At 44.9% G+C, this 20,043-nt stretch overlaps 1 protein-coding gene across 1 annotated transcript in view; it reads left to right on the top strand.

The window, feature by feature from the left end:
• PDGFRA (platelet derived growth factor receptor alpha) overlaps positions 1-20,043 on the top strand; it is a gene marked incomplete at its 5' end in the record, with an annotated part of 43,376 nt that overhangs the window by 2,631 nt on the left and 20,702 nt on the right. The window contains 11 exons of the mRNA XM_081093604.1: positions 5,757-5,817; positions 7,033-7,347; positions 8,990-9,250; positions 10,336-10,466; positions 11,942-12,113; positions 12,205-12,394; positions 14,877-14,992; positions 15,921-16,047; positions 16,901-17,094; positions 17,765-17,859; positions 18,062-18,194. Of these exons, the coding sequence (XP_080949730.1) occupies positions 5,757-5,817; positions 7,033-7,347; positions 8,990-9,250; positions 10,336-10,466; positions 11,942-12,113; positions 12,205-12,394; positions 14,877-14,992; positions 15,921-16,047; positions 16,901-17,094; positions 17,765-17,859; positions 18,062-18,194 (1,795 nt within the window). The remainder of the gene's footprint in view (positions 1-5,756; positions 5,818-7,032; positions 7,348-8,989; positions 9,251-10,335; positions 10,467-11,941; positions 12,114-12,204; positions 12,395-14,876; positions 14,993-15,920; positions 16,048-16,900; positions 17,095-17,764; positions 17,860-18,061; positions 18,195-20,043) is intronic.

The raw sequence follows: 20,043 nt of genomic DNA, 5'->3' as shown, positions 1-20,043 counted from the left end.
CCCCCCGGAGCGCGGTCCTGCTTTCCGCCGGCCTCCGGCGCTGCCACAGCTGCGTCCCAACGCCCCGCTGGGACCAAGGGGGACCCCTCAAAAAATAATTCGGGTTACCTTCCCTGCTCCTGGAGGCTTCGAATAGATGCTTCGCAGGCATGGGGTGGGCGGTGGGGAGAGGAGGTCTTCGAATTCGGGGATGAGAATGGGGCGTCATAATAATTAAATGTGGGAGAAGCGGAGGACCGCGGAGGTTGGAGGGTCCCGGGCGCTCATGCGGGGCAGGGAGGAAGGGGAGCTAGTCCCCGACTTCTGTTTTCCAACTGCAACCCCTCGCAAGTTCCCCAGCCACATAGGCGGCCTGTTGCAGTTTGTTTTACGACCCCGTGCTATGGTGTAACGGGAACAGTCGTCTCCAATCAGCCCGCGATTCCCGGACTGCGCCGCGGCGGCACCCCGACAGGAGGGCTGGCGAGGGTGACACTGGCCTGAGAACAGATGGGGCAGCGCAGGGCCGGCTCAGGCGTCGCGGCCCCCACCGGGCGCGACCCAGGCGTCCTCCCTCCTCGAGGTGGGGAGAACGCTGGCTAAACAAAACCCTGAACCACCCAGCCTTCTCTCGAGTGGCTTTTCCTGCTGAACTTCTGCGGCCCGGGACGGCGGTGTCGTTTCCTGGGTTCCGAGGCTCTGGCTCTGTCCCTCCTCCCAGCGATGATGGTGATGGTGCCCGTCCCCTGAATTCTCCCAGGCCCCCGCGGGGAGTTTCAGGAGCAGTTTCCCCATTCCTGCGTCCACTCTGCGGGCTTTGATCTACCGTCACTACGAAAGCTAAAAGTACAATTTATGAAAGGAAAAGATTGGAAATTAAGATCTGAGACGTTTTAGCACAGAATTTGCAGAGGCGTCTGCTTCGCCAGGGAACTCCTGGACGCACGTCCTTGGACCAACACTGCCATCTGCTGCCGCACTAGAGAACTGCAGTGACCCTCGGCAGGAATGGACTTTGCTGAGATTATGTTCTAAGCAAGTCCTGGCATCAGGAAAATGTATATATATATATATTTTTTGCCCGGTAGGACCAAGTGAAAGATGACTTATGACCTTTTCCTATAAAGCTTCAAGAACCAGTGGGCGGTCAGACTTTATTTTGGAGGTCTTTGTGATGTTATTTTGCTTTAGTTGTTATTTCTTGGCATATCAGAGCAGAATTTGCATTTTCCTTTGTGAGTGAAGCCCTAGTGCCTTGAGCTTGGTAATCTCCAGCTCAAGGGTCATCCCATTAGGAGGCACACCAGTTTGGTGAAATTGAAAGGAAGTATCATGTTAGTTTCCATGGTTAAATATCTGGTGTAGGGAGAGCAGAGAGATTTATGAATTCATATTGTCCCATGAAATTCTTCCATGCAAAAATACTCCAGCTTCCACCCATCACTGGAATGTCTACTGGAGCATAGGGAGATCAAAACAACAAAACACGCTGTCCGGGGTTTAGATCCTGGTCAACACACCCTCCCTGAAGTTACCACCAATGTAGACAGGCACTCGGATTGCCTGGACTGACGTTAGGAGACTGAGTAGAGCATTTGTCACAGTGAAATAAAAACAGGATATACAATTTTCACAGTTAGAATTAACTTAGGAGAGCTGACATTAACTAAACCTCGAAAATCTGAATCTTGAAGTCGTCAGTGGCTTTTGGGACTGTGAGAGCGTCTCCCGTGGTCTTTAATCATGCCAGGGTGGGGTGACATTTGATACTCATGGGCTCCGCAGTGGGTGCCTGGTGCAGCTGGTGACCGGGAAGCCAGCTCTGTGGCTTCATGGGAATAACAGTGCACTCTCACTTCTGGAAATAGGGTCCCTGCACTGCTTGCTCTGTTTACTCTGTAGGCTTAGCATGTTGCCTCTGGCTATGGAGTCACACTCAATGGCTCTGCACTTCTGTTTGCGGGATGAGAGGCCAACCTGTTCAAGAGAAAGACTCATGACTGCAAACAGATGTGTTTCTCTGCTTATGTGACAGTATATTGGCCTGGAGGGCCACACCAAGCCTGGGCAGAGTCTGAGTTCAGATCAGCTCCTCCACTAGGCAGTGATGCAGGGCAAGTGACTTGGCCTCTGGGGACTGCCTTTCTCAGGAAGGAGACGTTGAAGTACCCAGTCTTGACGTTCCTCTCATCTAAAACATCTGAGGACTCTGCAGAAAAAAGAGTCAATATGACAACCAATCGCTGTAGCTTCCAAAGCAATTGAACGGTGTAATTTAATCTTTACAATCAGGTAGTAAGGCCAGCTCGAAAGTCAGGTGTGACTGATTATCCCTGGGTAACAGAAGAAGAGACTTAGAGATGAACTAAGTGTAAGATACGGGATCAGAGCCTAGTCCGATGTGGTTTCCATCATGTCTTCTAAGAGAAGGAATGAGAAAGACAAGAAAATGGTGTATGTGTGGGGTGGTGGGGTAGGGGGCATTGTGGGAGGATCCCAAGTCCTTGCTTGAAATTGAATGCGGCAGGGATCTGTTTTATCAGTTGCTTCTCTAACTTGTGGTACATGTTTTTGAGTTGTGATTATAGAGGTTTGAGATCAAGGTCCAACATATAGTTGGCATGAGAGAAATGATTGTGATTTTTTTTAAAAAAAGCTTTGGGTGAATATTTTATTTTTAAAATACATTTTTATTGATTTCAGAGGAGAGGGAGAGAGAGATAGAAACATCAATGATAAGCGAGAATCACTGATGAGCTGCCTCCTGCACACCCCCTACTGGGGATTGAACCGGCAACCTGGGCATGTGCCTTGTCCAGGAATTGAACTGCCTGGTTCATAGGTCAACACTCAACCACTGAGCCACATTGGCTGGGCTGGGTGAAATTTATTGTTCCTCCTCGCAAAGTGATTTGTACTTGCTGACTCATAACGTGCCGTGTTTCTCTGAATCTGTAATGTCAATTACTTATATTTGCACAACTGACTTTTGGATGAGCTTCAGGAGAGGGGTTACTGATTAAGAATGAACTTCTACTCCCAGAGTAGAAAAGTGCCCAGGAGAGCAACAATCCTAGAGATTGTCACTCCAGGGCCACCAGGCAGGGAAGCCCTTCCATCCTCTCTGGTTGTTTTCCATTACCTCCTGGTAGGGTAAATACTGCTATTTTTCACCAGTAAATTGATGAGTAATGACATGAAACTTCACAAATCCACTTTGATTTCCAGCCAGGCAACCACTCTTATCAGAGAAGGGAGTTTGAAATCTTAAGCAAACACATGTTGATTTCCAGTATTGGCACCATTATCACTCGCTCCCAGGCCTTGTTTTCGTTGCCCACTTTGTATGTCAGTAAATATCCCACCTGGCAGAGGGTCCACTATATCTGGATGCACAGAAGGAAATCTGGTGGGGCCTGGCCAGGGCAAAACGATGCTCGGAGCCTGCCCTGTAAAAGCGGCAAACCCCGCTCTTAAGCCAGGGAATGCTTTAAAGATGCGTTGTTGGCAAGTCCTGCTAGAGAAATACAGGATATAAATGTGATAAAACCCAAGACAGCAAGCTGGCTCTGGAGCGCTCCTTTGAAGCTGGCTAAGTGGATTATCAGTGGGAGGCTGACATATATATGAACAAACACGCAAGCCCTTACTGCTAATTGGAGGTAAATCAGGCTGGCCATCCTGGCTCGGGGGCCCGCTGCGCCCATCACAGCGGCCGTGTGGAAACCCTGCTGCCCGCGCACATGCCAGGATCCTTGGACGCCCTCAGCCAGCATCATGCAAATTGCATTAGGGTTCACAGCACTGCTTCTCTCACTGTGGTGAGCAGAGAGGAGAAGCAGGGCCCCAATCTGCATTAGGAGGTAGTTGGGAGCCGGGGAGGGAAACACCCTGGCGGAGACACTGACCATATGGTGGATGGGAGAGAGCATGGCTTTTGCATCACGCAGACTTGGTGTTAGGAACCTGCTTTCTCGCCAGCTGTGTGACTTCTGGTCATTTGCTAACCCTCTCTGAGCCTCAACTGCCAGTTCTTAAAATCAAGTAGGCCACAGCATACACATGAAAACTTTGGCTTAGTGAATATTGCTTTCTCATTCCTGCCTTGGGAAAAACAACGATCATTTTTCCAGTCTAACCCCATCCCCTTCCCTGTTACCAACATTTCATCTTTCTTCCTCCTTCCTTCGTTTTCTTGGTAGAATTCAATGAAGCAGAAATCTGATTTATGCACCTTGCCACTTTAAAGCAAGCTCATTTAGAGTTTCTTTCCATTGCCTTCTGTAAGACCCCTTTATCGTGTGGGAAGTACAGCGGGAGATAAAATCGAGTGGGAGTGTGCATGAGAAGACAAAGATCAAGGAAAGGGGCCTTGTCAGAGAGTTGACCAGATCAGGGCTTTTATGGAAAGGCAACATGGGCCTCTCTTTAATTTTTCTGTTCCTTAATTTTATTTATCATGCTTTCCTTCCTTCTTGCCCAATGCTTTCCCTGTTTGTATCTTGTGGACGTTTAATTTCAATATCTCTCTTCATTTCTCTTCCATTCCCCAGATTGTGTTGCAAGAATCAGAGTCCAGAATTTGGTTTCTGTAGCTGCTATTATAACCTTCACATGCAAATGAATCCCTGGTCTCCATCAAGTTTTATCCTGTGCTCTACTGCGTCCCCTGAGACACAGGGATTTAGTCACACTCTCCTCTCCCATTTTCTCTCCCTTCTTCACTTTCTTTACCGACCCTCCTTCCATGCCTATGCCCTGGGCTGCCTGCCCTCTGTTAGCTAGACTGTGAGGGCGGCAGGTCCTGGGAGAACTTGGGCTGGGAGCCCAGGTCTGAGCCTGGTACTGGCCTCTGGATCACAAAGTGACATCATCCTGTAAGTGACATTGGTTAGTGGGACTTTCAAACCCTCTAGATCTGAATGGCTCTTAGAGAATGAGATATTTTTCCAGCCAAGCATTTTTTTCCCGAGGTGCTAGAGGATGTGAACTTCATATACTTTCTGTAGTGAAACAGCAACTCACAATCCATTTTGAGTGAAAACAGCTCAAGTTTGGAAATTTGAGTAAAAACTGTTCGGGTCGCCGAAGGAGGAACGCATGAGGCCAAAGTGGTGAGGGATTATAAATGTATTAGGCCATCTGGTTACCAGATGGGCTGAGCCCCAAAATGGTGCCAGCACCCAAAGATGGGGAGTCAGAGGTTTTTAAAGGACTCCGGTCGGGCTTATTCCTGGGCAGAGAATTCTCTGTGCAGGTCGGATCCTGGGAAGGTCCGGAGGGGAAGGATAATGGTCTTAGCAAGTGGAATGTGGTCTTAGCAAGTGGAATGGGGTCTAAGTGAAAGGGACTGTCTGTTGTGAAGTGGCCAGGAGAGGGGTATCGATTCAATTATGTGATCAGATCGAATAAATACGTGTTTACATCTTTGTTTTTCATGTTCTTAATTGAAATGGTGTAAAAGGAACAGTTCTCCTGTACTCTTGGACACATTCCAAGACCATAAAATGAGACATTTCCGGAATTTGAAAACTGCATGCAATCTAAAAGGGTTCCAGTGTCAGATGGCTCCTGTCATGATCTGGGGGCCCCACCAGGCTATTTGAGTCTTTCTTCTTAGGCATCTTCTTATTTTAACCATGAATCTTACACTGGGATATTTTTTACTAAAATGATGCTGTTGACATCATTTCTGTAGCTCAAAGCACAAAGAGAATGGGGGTCCCAGGTTGTTTCTATTGGCTCACACTGCTTCTGTTTGCTTTGCACCTTTTCAGTTTTCCGGAGCTATGGGGACTTCCCATCTGGCACTCCTGGTCCTAGGCTGTCTCCTCGCAGGTATGGATCTTGGTCTTCCCTGTTACCCTGGGGGAAGCCTTGCTGTCTAAGTTCTGTGCTCCGGGCATATTACCTGTACAGTCCAAAGGAATGAAGAGAAGTAGAAAATTATAAGACATGATCTACAGTGACCACAAACCTTCAGTTCCCTATTTCAGAAAGAATGTTCTCCAGGGGCAGTTTTAGTATATCTCAACCCTAGCATTGAAATATTGTTAGGAATAATAGTCTAAATTCACCCACTGGCCTCTTCCTTTTCCTGGGACATGGGTTTCCTGTCGAGGTGGATCAGAGAAATTAAAAAAATAATTTCTTTTTAATAAAAGAAAAGTTCTTGTCCAGGAAATTACCTGCCTTAAGTCATTAATTAATAATTAACGCATAGTATCTCTTCTATCAGTTTTATGCAGAGGAGAAGCTAGACTGAAATGTCAGGTTCTAAGACAGACTTTTCACCCTTGGGCTTTCCTTACTCTTATTATTTAGAAATATATTTGTATTGATTTCAGAGAGGAAGGGAGAGGGAGAGAGAGATAGAAACCTCAATGATGAGCGAGAGTCATTGATCAGCTGCCTCCTGCACACCCCACAATGGGGATTGAGCCCACAACCTGGGCATATGCCCTGACCCTGAATCGAACCATGACCTCCTGGTTCATAGGTTGACACTCAACCACTGAGCCACACTGGTCGGGCCTTCCTCTTATTTTTGAATGAAAATTCACATGGTTCCGCTTTGGTTTCTGGAAGCCATTAGAGTGAAGGCATGTCTGAGTCTTGTACGAAACAGACGATGTGTAATTCTTCTGCACAAATCTGCTTTGTGCTTGGTTCAGTGTCCCTGCCCCTGTTCTCATCCCCTTTCTTACTCAGGGAAACCTCTGCAGAGAATGTGGGCAATAAAGAACCATATGTGCTAGAGCCTATGCCATCTTGGGATATTTTATGGCCACACATAAGAGTCTGAAATATGGAATTGGAATCAGACGTCCTTTATCCATTTGAGTGTTTGGAGGGTGAATCTGAGGGGCTTGGTGTGGCTATTGAGGCCTTTGGAGCAATTGCTGCTCTCAGCAGATGCGGTGGCTGTTATAATGGGGGGCCTTTCATGGGCATCCAGGCTGACGGATTTTTGTGTAGAAATGGTCATTGTTCATATAAGCGGCTACTGTTGCTTCTGGGTACATCCTATTCAGAGCCTGTTTCCTTTTACAGGGCCGAGCCTAATCCTCTGCCAGCTTTCACTCCCCTCTATCCTCCCAAACGAAAATGAAAAGGTTGTGCAGCTGAATTCATCCTTTTCTCTGAGATGCTTTGGGGAGAGTGAAGTGACCTGGCAGTACCCCATGTCTGACGAGGACCCCAATGTGAGGATCAGAAACGAGGAGAACAACAGCGGCCTTTTTGTGACGGTGCTGGAAGTGGCCAACGCCTTGGCGGCTCACACGGGATTGTATACTTGCTATTACAACCACACGCAGACAGAAGAAAATGAGATTGAAGGCAGTCACATTTACATCTACGTGCCAGGTGAGCTGTATGGGTTTCTTGGACCAACCTTGTTGTCCTGTCTCTCCTGTGTTCCGTATAAGAGATTTTGTTTTGTTAATTCTCACTGGAGGATATTTTCCCATTGACTTTTAGAGAGAGTGGAAGGGAGGGGGAGGGACACAGAGAGAGAAACATTGATATGAGAGAGACACATCAATTGTTTGCCTCCCGCTCACAACCTGACCAGGGCAAGGGATCGAGCTTGCAACCAAAGTATGTGCCCTTGACCGGAATCAAACCTGGGACCCTTCAGTTCATGGGCTGATGATCTATCCACTGAGCTAAACAGGCTAGAGCTGTATACATGATTTTAAAAAATATAAAAGTAACAAATATTTATTGGAGAAAATTAGGAAAAAACAGGCAAACACACAATATTAAGTTGATCATTATAATGTCATTATCAAGAAATAATTCATTGTTAACATTTTGAAACTGTAATAAGTTTTAAAAATTATTAGGTAGGCCCTATCTGGGTGTTGCCCATAGCTCATTATTATAGTTTACAAATAAACAAATTTTTTCTCAAATTCACTAAAACATGTATCTACTCTTGATGAATTGGAAGGGATATTTTTTTGTTTTTACTTAAAATTTAGGGGCAAGGCCTGGCCAGTGTGGCTCAGTTGGTTGAGCCACATCCCATGCACCTGAGAGGTCACCAGTTCAATTCTCAGTCAGGGCACATGCCCAGGTTACAGGCTGATCACCAGTGGGAGGGTGTACAGGAGGCAGCTGATGGATGTTTCTGTCTCATAGATGCTTCTCTCTTTCCCTCTCCCTTCCTCTCTCTAAAACCAATAAAAACATTAAAAAAAATACAATTTAGGGGCAAATCGAATAGTAATGAACTTATCTCCTGTCCTTTGAGAAGCAGATGCCACGGTAGGAGTAAGGTGGGATTAAGCATGCCAGGGTTTTATCAGGAGAGAGGCTTTTGTGAGTAAATGGGGCGTGGGGGGGGGGAGGATCCCACAGAGGCTGGGAGAGTTGTTTGACTGCATGGTAAGTGTGACCCCGAGTGAAGGGAAGGTGAGGCAGATGAGTCCTAGACCTCTAAGGAAGGCCCTGGAGTCCTCCAGCCTAAGGAACCCCAGTTCCACATGGTCATTGGCTGAAAACAGCCCCAGAGGGCATGGCCTTGGGTTGTGATGGATTTCAGCCCTGGCTCCCCTGGTTGGAGGAAGGGGTGTGTTGCTTTTTCACAGCACCACTCTGATTGGCTAGGCTTAGCCATGAGATGACTATAGCGGGTAGGAATTTGAAAGAAGCATTTCCTAATTTAACAATCATGACTATTTTCTTTAGCTTTTCAACAGAGTTATTTATTATATTGTCCGTTTTTTGTTTTGTTTTTAGTAGTTTAAATTTTGATTTCAATTCCTGGCTACTGTATGTATCCTCAGTATTTTTAATTAAGGTACATGCAATTTGGCATTGCCCATACTTTAAAATCGTCTTCTAGCTATTATGATGACTAATATTAGTGGAGTGACAGCTCCTGGACATATGTGTGAAGGTAAATTAATAAGATTACTGCCAGTGGGATCCATTTTTCTTGCATATATATGTCATGGTGAATTTAATACCTAATGTGCTTTTTTGCTTTTTTTAACCACAGACCCAGATGTAGTCTTCGTGCCTCTGGGAATGACAGACTATTTAGTCATTGTGGAGAATGACGATTTTGCCATCATACCTTGTCGCACGACTGATCCTCAGACTCCGGTGACCTTGCTCAGCAGTGACGGGGTGGTCCTCGCCGACTATGACAGCCGGCAGGGCTTCAACGGGACCTTCTCGGGTGGGCCCTATGTCTGCGAGGCCATCGTCAGGGGGAAGAAGTTCCACTCCATTCCATTTAACATTTATTCTGTCAAAGGTAATTGTGCCCTCTCCCTCCTTTAAATGAGAGTTACAGGCCCGTGTTGTACACCTGAAACTAATATAATATTGTACATCAACTTTTAAATTAAAAAAGAAGATTACAGGCAAAATAATCGCATGCTTGTAGTATTAAAAAATTTATGGTCCCTGGTGATGGAGAGCCTGAATTCTGACTTGAGCATTTGGGGCCTTACCTTTTCTATACAATGTCAGGCTGACCTCTGTGGCTATAGTCAGACGAAGCTTAGCCTTACTGAAGGTAAAAACTTTCTTACCCCTGTAAGACTTCGTGTTTCATAAGCTGACTTCAAAATACTATAAGGAATTTGTTTATTGTATAAGCCTCTTACTGTTTTATTCACATTCCTGACTACAGAGGCCCTAAAAGCACACACACCAAGGGGCTTTGGGTGCCTAGATTAATTTCAGTAACTGAAGAAAAGAGATTTGTATTTTGAGGAAAGTAGTTGTAGACTTCACCCCTTTGATGTGGGGTTTAATGAGAATGGGAAAGTGCAATACATGTTCGTGTCAGCGATGGATTGAACTCTTCCCTGTAGGTATGGCAGCAGCGAGACTATGCCATTCAGCTCTTACTACAGGCTTGTTCTATGCCAGGCACTGTGCGAGTCTCTGGAAAAGTGCTGGAATAACTGGGAGCAGAGGAGGCGAGAAGAGGAGAATGATTGGTGGGATAGGAGCTTAGTGCCTAGAGCAGTGCTGGTCAGTAAAGGTTGGTTGGTTAAGTGAATCCATGTGCCAGTACAGGGGACTGCAAACAAGTATGGCCACAGTTAACCCAAATGCTTTGGGAACGTGATGTTCTGTTTAGTTGGAATTTATTTTTACTGCTGTTATTATTTATGTGTGTGTATTATTTTGTATTACAACTGCATGCCAAGTTCTATATGCCAACTCAAAATCAAGGCTTCTGAGATTTTTAACATTTTTATCTAGAACAAACTGGTTTGCAAATTATTTTTCATAGTTTCCTTAAAAAACAAAGAACTCCCCAAACCTTCTAAGATCCTCACTGTACTCTGGATATTTAGGTCCTTTTGTTTGTTGTTTTTTAAATAGCAACATCAGAACTCGATCTAGAATTGGAGGCCCCGAAAACTGTATACATGGCAGGGGAAACCATTGTGCTCACCTGCATCGTCCTGAACAACGAGGTGGTTGACTTTCAGTGGACGTACCCTGGAGAAGTGGTGCGTACCCTCGGGGCTCCTGGTGGCAGGGCGAGGAGCAGGGCGCACTGATCGGGCGCGGCTGAGCTCCTCTGGACCCCGGCTTCCCATCTCCGCAGCGGGCACATTTGGCTGGATGACTTTATGGTGCTTTGAGCGGTGGGGGGGCTTGAAAGGGCAGTCAGTGTGCAGCAAGGTTGTACACTGAGCCTTCTTAAGTCAGAGAGACATAGGGAGGTTTAATATAACAACCAAAATACTAGAAAAAGCAAAAAAAAAAGAAAAAAAGAATGGATTTTAAAATTTGCTAATTGTTGAAACAGTCATTAGTTCTTACTTTCTTGGCTCCCATGCCTTGGGGGTTTACTAAATGGTGGTTGCCTGAACCCCTTCCATTTCTGCCTTGGTGTCTGCCACCCAGGATGCTGTTCTGTCTCCCACCTGCCTGGCCTTCCTTCACACGGCTCAGCGTCAGTGAACAGGCATTAGTAACCACGCAGCAAAGGTTCAGTGATGTTTGCTACACCCCAAGCATTCTGCTAGAAGCCAGCCATGCAGAGAAGGAGGGAGAAGGGAGGCGTGGAGATGCAGCTGGGGAAGGGGGGCCGCTGTGCCACCTCTGGTCACCGTGGACTTACACACAGGGTCTAATGCGTTGTGGTACATGCGTGAGAGAACTCAGTGCAAAAGGCAGTGACAGTCCAATGCAGAAATGATTAGCTGCCTAATACGGCAGCCTCAGAGAACAAAAGCCAGATACTAGCATATGTATATTTTCCCCTTTATTCCTGATATGCAGATTTCTGCTTTTATACATCTTCCCTGAAATAGGAAGTTATTCAGTTTTTCTGTTTAGATTTGATTGCCTTTAATCCTTAAAACATAATTGAAAAATTATTAGAGATAGGCATTTCCCCCCCAAACCAAAGTACATACTATTTGGCTCCCAAATATATAAGTATATAATTAAGTTTTTTTTGTTCGATAATAAAAGTAATGTAGGTTTATTGTTGAAACTTCATAAAATATAGAAAAACAGGAAAAAATGACTTCCCAGAGCATCACCATTAATATTTTAGGGAGATAAATCCTTTAAATACTTTGTATATATGTGAAATGTTTAATAATTAATAGACATTATACTTCAGTACTTCATTATACCCTTTTCCCTTTGGCAATATAGCACAGACACCTTACTATGTCATTAATTGTCCTTTTAAAACATGGTTTTCTAAGGAGTTAGCTTAAAAACAATTTTCTAAAATCAGGCTTTATGTTTTAGAGCAGTTTAAGGTTCACAGCAAAAAGGAGTGAAAGTTACAGCGATCCCTCCTCCCTACACCATGTACAACCTCCCCTCTTCTCACCATCCCCACAGGTGGTGCATTTGTTAGAACCTAAATTGTCATGTCATTGTCATCACCATCCCTAGTTTACAAGAGGGGTCACTCCTGGGGGCTAGCTTCTTAAAGTCGCTTTTCCTCCTTCTGCTGCAGAAAAACAAAGGCGTCGTAATGCTGGAGGAAATCAAGGACCCATCCATCAAACTGGTGCACACCCTGATGGTCCCCAAGGCCACGGTGAAAGACAGTGGAGATTACGAATGTATCGCCCGCCTGGCCACCAGGGAGGTCAAAGAGATGAAGAAAGTCACCATTGCTGTCCACGGTACACTCTGCTTTCCAAACTGTCAGTGTCTGCGCTGCTCGGGAGCCACTGTGCGGTAATCATTGTTTAACGGACACTCTTCCTTGTACAGAGAAAGGGTTCATCGAAATCCAACCCGGCTTCAGCCAGCTGGAAGCTGTCAACCTGCATGAAGTCAAACATTTTGTGGTGGACGTGCAGGCCTACCCGCCGCCCAGGATATCCTGGCTGAAGGACAACCTGACTCTGATCGAGAACCTCACCGAGATCACCACCGACATAGAAAAGGTCCAGGAGATCAGGTAAAGGAGCATCCTCCCCACGAAGGCCTTTGCTTTTTGTTGTGTGTCGCCAGATAGCCAGGGGCCTAGGTGTGCGTCCTACAACCCACACCAGGAGTCAGTCTAGAAACGTTAGCAATCTGAGTTAGGAGGTACTGGAAATCAAGGACCTTTAACGATAACATTGCATCATGGTAAGAGGAGGTTGGTAAGTATTTAATGACAAAATAAGAAGAAAGAAGAACTGAAATGCTCTGTCCCCCAGTGAAGACAGTTTCCGGTGAGGGTTGGAAGAAGGAAAGTAAAATTGGACCAACTGGGATTGAATATATTCCTTGATGTGTATCGTCCATATTGCAGGTAATATGTAGGGTGGTTATAGTTGCCAGGCAATTATCACATAAACTGACATAAAGCACGTTATCCCTTAGTTTGAGACACATTTGCCCAAAGGAGACCTCCACGGGGAGTAAGAGTGGAGTCTGGTTACGTTTGGTTAGGAGAACAGGTAAAATGCAGCGTTTGGGTCCCTGTCCTCTGATGAGAGTGGTAGAATGCTCTCGTCCCCTAACTGGTGGTGTTCTGGGGGAGTCACACCTCAGCCTCAGTTTCCTCACCTATAATGTAGGGTTAGTAATACCTTCTGTCCATCAAGGCAAGAAACTGGATCATGATATTTGAGGTCTCTTGCAGTTTTAAGCTCTGATTAGAATCCAGGAGCAGAAGGTACCCAGCTAATCCAGCCCCGGGCCCTTGTCAGCAACTATCCACAGAGACAAGAGTCTGAAGCCACCAGGGAGGAGGAGACAAAACCTCTCTCATCAGTTCACTTAACCTCAGGATTTGCGTTCTTCTTTCTGAACTAAATTCCACATATAATTGAGAAGCAGTGTCTGAGAAAATGAAATGAAATGACCTTGGTATAGATGATGATGGAAAAAGAAGTGGAAAACTGAATCTGGGAGGCTTTCCGATGACACAGAATGAAGGTGCACAAAGAGGTGGGAGGTGCTGCACTATGCACAAGGCTGTGAGGCCAGGAGGAATAGTCCTCCCTCCCTGTTCCTTTTCTGCCCTGGCACAGCCAGCACTTCAAACACGTGTCTGGGCCCTATCTGTAAGCGACAATCAACAGTAATGACAACTGAGTGGTTCCGCAAAACTGCCGGTGAAATTGATGCGGAGTTCCTTCAGCACGTGTTCTTCTGGTTCCCACTATGGGCCAGAGATGAACATGATGGATGACGTGTCTGGCTTCCTGGAGCTCAGAACTAGTGGGCCCACTAGCCTTCTTGGCTGAACAGTATAGCAAATGAAGGACAGAAGAGCCTTTGGTAATCAGCAGCCAGATGTGCCTACGGATTCTCTCTAAGGAAATCCAGCCCTGGAGCGGGTCCAGTAGGGTGCAGCTGAGGAGAAGCCAACCCCATATGCTCTCATCAAGGTCTTAGTGCCCAGCATCTTGGGTTAGAAGACTCTAATTTGCAGGGCACTTTTGAGTCTATGAAATGCTTCTATGCATATAATTATATTTAATTAGTTCTCTAAAGGACTGTGTGCTATGCAACAATATTTCTATGCTACTAGTATACATAAGGAAACCGAGCCGTTTCACTAATGCCCAAGATCTGCTCACCATGAGAATGTCAAGAGTAGCCTAGGCTGCTCTCCTTGACCAGTGCCCTTCTCCACTCTACTTGCGTTTCCATCTGTGATGTTTTATAAAGATGGACAAATGGGCAAATGCTATGTTGATGTGCACGTGCGCGCACGCACACACACACACACACATGCATGGCCAAATTTAGTAATATACATGTGTAAGAATCTTTTGAGGAAACTTTGCTTTAATAAAATATGAAGAAATATATTTTTCTTTTTGACTTTTTTGAATAGGTGATGGAATCCTGTGCTTTAAAGCCATGCACTTAAAGAGGGTGCATTGTAAGAGACTCCTTCCAATCCTGTCCCCACCTGCCCAGTACCCCCTCTCCCACCCACAGGGAAACACTTTTGCTAGGTTCTTATGAAACCTTCCAGGGGTTTCTTTTGTTTGTTTGTTTTTAAAGCAAATACAAGCAAGAAGAACGTTATATCCTGACAAGCTCTCCATATCAATATGTAGAGAGACTCATTCTTTTTTTCATTGGTGTTCCATTGTTTGGCTAAACCACCTAAATGGCTAAAAAAAAGTAAAAATCAAGGGTTGGTTTTTTTTTTAAGGAAAGTTGGTGGGACATGTTTATTCCCACTCAGAAGTCAGGCCTTGCCAGGACTAATTACTCTTGGAGCCACACAAGCCATTGCTCATCTCAAAATGTTTGATCTTCTGCGTAAGGATTAAGCGTCTAGAACTCAGACCTTTAATAGGTACAAAGTGTGTTGGAAATCCAATGATTCAGATAAGAAAAAAAAGAGATATTTCAATTGAACATGGTAGTTGCTGAAGCAATTGGAATGTATTTGGCTGCCACTTGCTCAAACAAAGTCCTTTCTTTTTAAGGTACCGAAGTAGATTAAAGCTGATCCGTGCTAAGGAGGAAGACAGTGGCCATTACACTATTGTAGTTCAAAATGAAGACGACATGAAGAGCTACACTTTTGAACTCTTAACTCAAGGTATGTTGAGGGCAGTCTGAAGATATTGCTTGTGAGGAGAGCCAGGTACTTTTCTCCCAGGTCGGGGAGGGAAACGCTCATTTAGGGGAGAAGCAAGGGCTGTAGATGTCACATGTCAGGATAGCTTTGTTGGACTTAAGCATTCAGTAACTCTGGGAGGGTTCAGACTGCTCTGGAACAGTCTGATTGGAAATTCCTAAGCTCCGGCCGCTTCCTTACCACCGGCTTCTCAATCTGGCACCTACAGTTCTGGGAAGAGTGAAATGATACTTTTTGGTCTAGATGACCTTAGATTGTTCCAAAGCATTTGGGCACTTTTACTTAGCTTCCCTGTCGACATGGTCCAGTGGCCCTTACCAGTAAGGAGTGCCTGAGTCCTTTTATATTCAGGTTTAGCACCTGTTCATTGAGCTCCTACCATGTGCCAGGTACTGTCATAGGTGGGCTCATTTTACCCTCACAGTAAAGCTATGGTACAAGCAGTAGCATATTTATTTTTAAATTGTTTGCTCACAGGTTTAAAAAAATCTTTAAAACCTAATAATATTCTGCTGATGTACTTTGGTAAATGCTGCTTTAGATTCCACTTGAGCTGAATCGGTTGGTTGAATCCCAAGCTATATTAATTTTAAGAGCCTCTTTGCCTTTCAAGCCAAATAACCACAGGGGCTTTTTGCTTTCTTCACTCTTAGATTTAAAACACTATGGGGCACAAATCCCCAAACACAGAAACTATGAAAGTGCTCTTAACCAAGTGGGTCTTTGCAAATGGGAGTATTATCATGCACACAACCTCCTCTCAGGTGGTTTCCTGATTTGTAGGTTCGGATGCCCCATGAGCAAGTTCTGAGCTCATATTCCATGTGGTAGTTTCCAGAAGTTTAAGGTCAGGAATCATCCAATTCTGATTTCTTTCCACTGCTTGCAGTTCCTGCATCTATTCTGGACTTGGTCGATGACCACCATGGCTCCACGGGGGGACAGACCGTGAGATGCACAGCTGCAGGGACACCTCTTCCTGAAATTGAGTGGATGATTTGCAAGGATATTAAGAAGTATGGAGACCAGATGTTCCTTTTCCATTTGTGGGCTGAATGTTTCTTCCTTGATGCAAAGGACCTCAAGTGGCATTTTATTTCTATTGTATTTGAGATTCTTATTTGGCCCAAGTCTCACAAACTACAAGCTAGGATTCTAAATGTGGTCCTTGTGTGTACATGCACGTGTGTGCGCACGTGCGCACCTGTGTGTTCATGACTATGTGAGAGACAGTCTACGGCTTTCATCACATCCTCCAAGGATCTCTCATTTAAAAAGAAAACTAATTTAAAGAGCTCCTGTTACAAGAGGATTTTAGCTACCCCGAGCCATATTTTCACCTCACGTTTCTTATATGGTGAACTTTATTTGGCAACTAGACTGGCATGTGATCATAAATGAAAATACTGCCCATGTCACTGCTCACTACCTCATTTGCTTACCTGTTATTTGATGGGATTTAACTCACCAGTTCTTCCTTCACCAGTCTTCTCCAATGGGCACACAAACAACATGTTCACACTTCCACCTATGGCGACTGGCTGTATGTAGAAGCCTCTATTGCTTCTCCTAAAGGCTGAGACCTACCCACTTCTAAGAGCAAAGGGACCAGATTGGGATCTTGACAGGACCTATAATCTAGGTCCCAAAACTCAGCCAGGTGATACTCCAACCCTATGACACCTTGGAGGCTCTTCACAGTGTAGATAGAGAGAAGGAATGGCTCTGGGCCTTTTTGATGGGGTAGGAAATTGGGATAGTTAAACATTCTTGAAGTAAAAAACTGTTGTGTTGCTCCTGTTCAAGGCTTGGGATTGGTAGTTATGTTTGATTGTATTTGTCTCTATGTTTGTGTCCTTTCCCCCCCAGATGTAATAATGAGACTTCATGGGCGACTTTGGCCAACAACATCTCAAACATCATCACGGAGGTCTACCGCCAGGACAGGAGTAGGGTGGAGGGCCGGGTGACGTTCGCCAAAGTGGAGGAGACCATTGCGGTTCGATGTCTGGCTAAGAATCTCCTTGGTGTTGAGAACCGAGAGCTGAAGCTGGTGGCTCCCAGTGAGTTGCTCGTCAGTGGGGACAAGTCTAAGTCATCAACCAAGTCCTTTCTCCCTGAGGTGGAACTTTGAGTTCAAGATGGGGTCCCCAGGCAGAAAGTCAGCTCTGATCGCTCATGCAGGGCCTTCTCCTGGCATCTGTAGGGAGTCCTTTCTTCCAAAACTGCACCCTGCAGAGGCCCCTTGCTTGTCTAACAGTGTAGCTCCCCCCAGTCTGTCTAGTCTGAGTGTGGGAATGGAGGGGGCAAGAAGGTTGCTCTGCCCTGTGCTCCTTACAACAGGTGAGACAGGTTGAATTCCTTAAGAAAAAAAATTAATGAAGCCAAAAGCAATATAAACAAAACGCAACCTTTCAAAACAAACAGAACCTAAGTTTATGAACTTAATTCAAGCTCATTTGTCAGTCCTTAGATTCCAGTTCGCATTCTGTCCAGGTTAATGTTGAAGCACCTTTAGAGAAAGCATTACATTCCCCTGATTGAATTTTGCCCCTTTTTTTTTCTAAGGGAAGAGTTGGAGTCGTGTCCTATTGCCCATCCTGAAAAGGAGGTGGCAGCCTTCATGCTTCTCCCCAGTGTCAGGGATTCTGTCCCAGTCACAACTGCACCGCCTTTCTGCCTTCCTGTGTGTTCGTGCACATTTCCCATCATGCCTCTCCCTTTCTTTTCTAGCTCTGCGTTCCGAGCTCACGGTGGCAGCCGCAGTCCTGGTGCTTTTGGTGATTGTGATCATCTCGCTGATTGTCCTGGTTGTCATTTGGAAACAGGTAGATATTTTTCTCAAAGAACTGAAAATCTTTGAAGTCAGTGAGAATAATGAGAAGAGCAGCCTGCTTTAGCACTTGGCACAGAGAAGGGGCTCAGTAGTTGTGGTTGAGTTACTGTTCCCAGCCACTTTGCTGCTGTCGTTAAGCTTTGGTGCATTCGGACTTTGGTAATTCAACAGTTACCTGTCCTGGTCGTTTATAGAAACCACGGTATGAAATTCGCTGGAGGGTCATTGAATCAATCAGCCCTGATGGACACGAATATATTTATGTGGACCCGATGCAGCTGCCTTATGACTCGAGATGGGAGTTTCCAAGAGACGGACTAGTGCTGGGTAAGCTCCCACCGGGGTGATCTCCCAAGCCTCCCTTTTGCTGTGTCCATAGCTTTGCTCTTTACAGGCCCATGAGGAGTGAGGGATATGAGCTGTGCTTAATAACAGTGAGGCAATAGAAACTGGCCTTCAGAAGTACTTTTTGTCTTAAAAATGAGTTGCTTTTTTAAAAAATCTCATTTTATAGCAAATTATGGTTAAAGGACATTTAAAAATATATATATTTTTATTGATTTCAGAGAGGAAGGGAGAAGGGGAGAGAGATAGAAACACCAATGATGAGAGAGAATCATTGAGTGGCTGCCTCCTGCATTCCCCCTACTGGGGATTGAGCCCACAACCCAAGCATGTGCCCTTGACATGAATGGAACCTGTGCCGATGCTCTATCCATTGAGCCAAACTGTCTAGGGTTAAAGAACATTTTATAAAATAAATGAATATGAGGAAATCTGCCAAAGATACCCATCAAAATGGTTTTTCTTTAGAAATGACACAAATTGCAAATTAGATGAGTTTCTGTGACTAAAAAGGAACAGATGAAAAATGAATGAGGACAATCACAAAATATATTTTGATCCATTACATTCTGAGGATGAATTAGATATTTCCTTAGAATATATAGAGTATAGAATATAAAACTATAGGTACATTTTAAAGGAAAACATGTAAGAATAATCAAGCTAATTTATCACAGGATTTTCAAATATTTTAATCTTGGGCTGAGACTAAATACAGTTAAGCTTTGGTGCATTCGGACTTTGGTAATTCACCAGTTACCCATCCTTATATTCTAATTCACAATTTTGTGCTCTCACCCAGGAGGGTTGCACCCTCCCCTCTCCCATCTGTGTTTTTCTTTCCCTTGCAAATGTTATACTAATTTCCTTCCCTGTGGGTCTAAATGCATGAAGCTCTAGTCCAGGGGATTTTTAAAAAATTGCATTCTGAATGAATGAAAACAGGACAAATAAATGAAAGTTAGACCTAGAGTTGTGTCACCAGGAATATTCCAATGTATTTTGGAGGATGTCAAAGGTAGTTTTAATTATCCACTTGTCTGATCTCAAAATACAGCAAGGTTAGGTCTTCTTAGAGAATTATTCAACTTGAAATCAAACGAGACATCCTAGCTCAGTGATGGCGAACCTATGACACGTGTGTCAGAGGTGACACGTGAACTCATTCTTTTTGGTTGATTTTTCTTTGTTAAATGGTATTTAAATATATAAAATAAATATCAAAAATATAAATCTTTGTTTTACTATGGTTGCAAATATCAAAAAATTTCTATATGTGACACGGCACCAGAGTTAAGTTAGGGTTTTTCAAAATGCTGACACGCCGAGCTCAAAAGGTTCGTCATCACTGTCCTAGCTACTCCCAATCCAAGCACTTTACCTGGGAACTAAGCTTTTTAAACTTACATTTCCCCTTGTTTTATAAAAAGGGACAAGGAGCTGAGGGAATTTAAAGAGTCATAACACAATAGGGTAGAAGGCAACACCACTAATGCGCCAAGGGGCACTTCTGCATCTCTCTGCTCCTGTGGGTCCCCACGCTGCTGGTGCGCAGTGCTCTCCGGAGGTCTCCAGCAGCGCAGACCGCGGTCACAGGCAGTGTCGGCTGCTGGTGTCCTTCCAGAGCTGAGTCTTTTTTTTTTTTTTTAATATTTTTTATTGATTTTTTACAGAGAGGAAGGGAGAGAGATAGTCAGAAACATCGATGAGAGAGAAACATCGATCAGCCGCCTCCTGCACATCTCCCACTGGGGATGTGTCCGCAACCCAGGTACATGCCCTTGACCGGAATCGAACCTAGGACCCTTCAGTCCACAGTCCGACTCTCTAT

This window comes from Myotis nattereri (genome assembly GCF_964212035.1).
Source record: "Myotis nattereri genome assembly, chromosome: 1".
Classification (NCBI taxonomy): Eukaryota; Metazoa; Chordata; class Mammalia; order Chiroptera; family Vespertilionidae; genus Myotis; species Myotis nattereri.
This window is presented reverse-complemented; position numbering and strand designations above follow the sequence as displayed.